This window comes from Apium graveolens, chromosome 5 (assembly GCF_009905375.1).
Source record: "Apium graveolens cultivar Ventura chromosome 5, ASM990537v1, whole genome shotgun sequence".
In the NCBI taxonomy this organism is placed as follows: Eukaryota; Viridiplantae; Streptophyta; class Magnoliopsida; order Apiales; family Apiaceae; genus Apium; species Apium graveolens.
This window is the reverse complement of record NC_133651.1, coordinates 68,224,155-68,228,700: the sequence shown is the minus strand read 5'-3', so window position 1 is coordinate 68,228,700 and position 4,546 is coordinate 68,224,155. Positions and strand designations below refer to the sequence as shown.

The following is a 4,546-nucleotide window of genomic DNA, read 5'->3' as shown; positions in this document are numbered from 1 at the left end:
TATTTATTAAGATCTGAAAACTAAACATGAAACATATTAGACATGACATCTCAAATATATCTAACAATGAAGACAAGTTTTAATGCTATATATAAGACTTGGACTCTATATATTATAAAGGTTCGCCACATTAAAATGCTTCCAAACTCATATCAATATTATAAACTCTTGGAAAGGAACATGTTAAATCCAACATAATTGCGGTGTTCAGAATCCAATTTTTGACACATACCCTGTCGTGTCTTCTACCCCAAGTATCAGATATGTCAAAGTGCTGGTTTCAGTATCCAAATTAAGAGGTGTAAGTAATTTGAAGGCTAACTTGGGTCCAAAGCATGTATCCAGAAAGTGCTAGTTAGTAAAAGCTACAGATTTGAGCTTTTTCGTGGTGCTGTTATTTAGAAATATTATTGTTGTGCCAGGGAAAAAAGTGTAACGCTTTAAAATGTATTACCTTCGTCATGTGTGTGGGCTTAAATATTATTGAAGACCTCTTTATAAAAAATATTTTTTATTAGAGTTTGGTCGTCCACCTCACTATCAGCATTGACTATGACCAGGCCTTGTAATTTCGTGACTCTTGACAGGGCCACATACACCTGCCCATGCATAAAAACCTGGCCAGGAAGATACAAGACAACACGTTTTAAAGATTATCCTTGGATTTTGTTGATCGTCATCGCAAAACATGGCACCGCTGGCTGTTCGCGCCTATTAAGTTTGAATGGCCATTTTGAATTTTTTGGTGACATAATGATACATGGGATGGTAATATTTTGACCAATATTTGTCCCAGAAATGATGTCTGCCCGAATTGACCATTGGTCTAAACGTGTGACTATTAACCGTGTGCCATTATAAAGGCCCCTTGATTGATTTAAATTTCTGAGTAGCATGATGGGGGTCCCCTCTTTAAGCTGTATGTCATGATTAGGGACTGAACCTTAAGCTGTTTAAAACTTCTGCCGGGTAAAACAAATCATCATTATCGGTGTTAATTCTCACCTTGCACACACTATCAAAGCTTAGATATGTCCTTGCTTCTCCTGGTATTATGTTCATTAGAAAGTCATTCAATTCATGAACTTTTTCATGTTTTGGTGTAAGTATAACACGCTCATTTAGATATGCATGATCCTTATAACTTTTTAACAATGAAGGGTATACCTCGCTAACAATGTCTTCCATTGAATTCTCACCTGTTGGTCTGTATAACTCTGGAAGAATTCTTATCATTTCTTGTTCTGGAATGTCATACACAGGAAATCATCTCCAATTTGTAACAATCATCTATTAAATGATGCTATTTTTCCAGCGTGCACTTCATCAACCCCTTTCCTATGCAGCCTCATATTCTGTGTTAGCTCGAAGATTTCGAAGTGATACCAAAGGTAGGATGAATTAAGAGAGGCATCAATAATATCTGCACGTTCACTTTGTGGAATAATAGGTAGTATCTGGCGGAAGTCGCCACCACATACTACTGTAAGGCCTCCAAAGGGCTTGGAATGACTATCCTCATATCGTGTAAGTATATCTCTCATGGACTTGTCTAGAGCTTCAAAACAATGTTTGTGTGTCATTGGGGCCTCATCCCAAATAATGAGTGAATTTTTTTGAAGAAGCTCAGCTAATTGTGTACCATGTTTAATCTCACATGTAGATTCTGCAGTGACATCCAACGGAATGCGAAATCGGGAGTGTGTTGTTCGACTATTGGGAAATAACAATGAGGCTATCCCCGAGGTTGCAACTGGCAGGACTATCATTGAATTCGATCTTAATTTTGAAGCGATTGTATTCCATAAAAATGTTTTCTCGGTGCCACCATGACCGATAATGAAGAAAAGCTTGCCTTCATCATGTTGAACAGAATGCAAAATTGCGTCATACGCAATTTTTTGGAGATGATTTAAAGCATGCAGATATTTTTTATGCAAGATCTTTAAATCGGCTCGATCATAATTCAGCTCCTCCTTCAATAATCGGTTTCCTATATCTTGTGTCAACGATGAATCAGGCTGTGGCATTCCATCTATATCTTTTAGGCTCTTGCCTAATTTATGCATGAGGCTTTCAATTTCAACTAGCGCGTATGCTTCAGTCTGTGTTGTTGTTAACTGGAGGGTGGGGAACTGGAACCTTTTTCGTTGCATGTGAAGCATGTCTTCCGAGAGTATTTGAGAATGAGTTTTCCAAAGTTCTGGTACATTGGAAACATGGAAAAAGATAAGGATTGTGACAAAGAGATTGTGTAATTCATTACCTGTTGCCCAAACTGCAGCCTTAGATAAGCAATCTACCCATTCTCTATCATCATCCAATAATCCCAAAGCATAGCATGCAACTTTGAAAGTTGGATATGTTACTCCATTTACGGTCCTTATGCACTCAAATGAGGTGCTCCCTTTTACAAAATTAAGGAGCATACACATATAGCAGCGCTCCCCACTTGATGGATGTGCAAAGTAGATTCTACCAACTGCCTTTCCTTTTTTTCCCATGGTCCGTAATTTACCCTTGGAATTCCAAACCCAGTGCTTGGGGAACTCAACATAAGTTAGATTGTGTGCATCTTCATTTTGCTTGTTTGTCTATAACCATTATGTAAATTTGGTCTTTTCTATCTCGGGCATACTGAGCACATTCTCAATGCATCAGTTTTCCTCAAATATAATAGTATACTCACCAGGAAGGTGGAAAGGTAGGCTTTCAACTGATGGGTATCTGTAGTTGATGCTAAACTGAAAGATTCTCCAGCAAGCCTCACATAATGATATATACATGCAAGCAACATATTTTTTTATTACTCTCATTGTAATAATATATTACATAAAAGTGATTGAAAAGGGGAACCGTAAGGTTATGTAAAAGCAAGCAAATAGTGCATTTGCGAGGAATTTTATAAATATTTTAAATAATGTTGCTACATTTTCAGGCACCAAATGTCTGTATTTGGTGGAGCCACAATTTTCACAAAGCTTAGTTATGTAGAGAAGCGAATACTAGGTAAATGCTATATGTTTACAGTTACTTATACCAGAATGGTTCATATTGTCAGAAAATCACCTTCAGATTCAGATGTAAATGCCATATCATTGGTTCCTAGGAACAATGGTAAATCATAAATCTTTACTTTACCATACTATCATGAAATTATGAATGTAACGTCCGGGAAATATTATATAATTATTTTTATCAATAAATAATTATTATGTGATTTTTATGTGAATTTTGGTGAATTATTTGATGGTGGATAATAATATTTGGATGTTTATTTCTGATAAAATTTAGATATTTTAATTTTTAATTATCCAGGATAAAATGTAGATAGTCTTGGTATTTTTATGGTAATTTTTGGATCTTTATATGATTTTAAAAGGATTTATAGAATTAACAATGATTGTTTTACATAATTATAAAATTACTTTTAAGAATCGGATATCTTCTCACTTCAACCGTTTTTGTATTTTTACAACCCGAAACTCTTCCGAAAACTCTTTCTAACCTAATCTGATAATTCTAAACACTTTTCGTGTTTTGACTTTTTCGATCTGGGGTACGGTTTGATCCGTACGAGTCCCGGCTTGAAAATTTCGATATGCTAGCCATTTTATAGATCGATAAAAACTTCGTATTCTTAAAAGGCGAGATATTATTATCTCATTTTCATATAAAATGTTTTATAAGAGGCTCTGTTTTGATAATTATCCAAATCTGGTATTAAAACTGTATCGTTATATAGTTACTTCGCGGCTAAGTAACCTATTCACGGATCTGATATCTAAATGTAATTATCGAATTATCAAATAAATAAAATATGTGATGGGTATGTTAGCTGTGTGTGACCTCATTGTTAATTTTGGGATAATTGTGGGATACGAACCATATTTGTATAATTAATGATTGAGCTGTATGACATTATTTTGTTTTTAAAATGATTTTTATTGAATATTTATTCCTATTAATGCTAAAATTATTTCAAAAAAATTATTTTTATTGCTTTATAATTTTATTTACTATTTTTAGGAGTTTATGAAATTTAGAAATCAATATTTTATTGATTAATTATCTTTAAATGATTTTCCGATACCATTTAATTATAAAATCAGTATTTAATTTCAGAATGCTTCAAAAATCATAAAAATTTTATTTTATTAACCCGTGCGTTCGTTCGTTAGGTCGATTAATGCGGGTGTTAGTTACGAGTCAAAAATGATTTAAAATCATGAAAATTTTAGTTTATTATTTTTTTAACTATTCCGAGAACTTTAATTATATTTTGAAACGATTTTGATTTGTTTATATATTCGAATTGTATCGTTAAATTCAAGATGTGGGCGTTAAAATTCAGGCTTGCAGTCAAATTGGGAAACGTGGCGGAGTAAGAAAAGAAATATGATAAAACACCACAAAAACACCCAAGCCGCCTCTCACCACCGCCATGCTTCAATCTCTCTCTCTGCGATTTCTCAATCTCTTCTCCCTCAAACCTCTTTATCTCTCTCTCTCTCTCCGCTCTCTCCCGAATCTCTTCTCTATCCCT

General features: G+C 34.3%; 1 protein-coding gene across 1 annotated transcript; it reads right to left on the bottom strand.

Annotated features, from left to right (window-relative positions):
- Positions 1-1,286: 1,286 nt before the first annotated feature.
- Positions 1,287-2,504, bottom strand: LOC141660159 (uncharacterized). Its single transcript, XM_074467118.1, has one exon. It carries the CDS (start codon positions 2,502-2,504, stop codon positions 1,287-1,289), a length of 1,218 nt encoding a protein of 405 aa, XP_074323219.1.
- Positions 2,505-4,546: the final 2,042 nt, after the last annotated feature.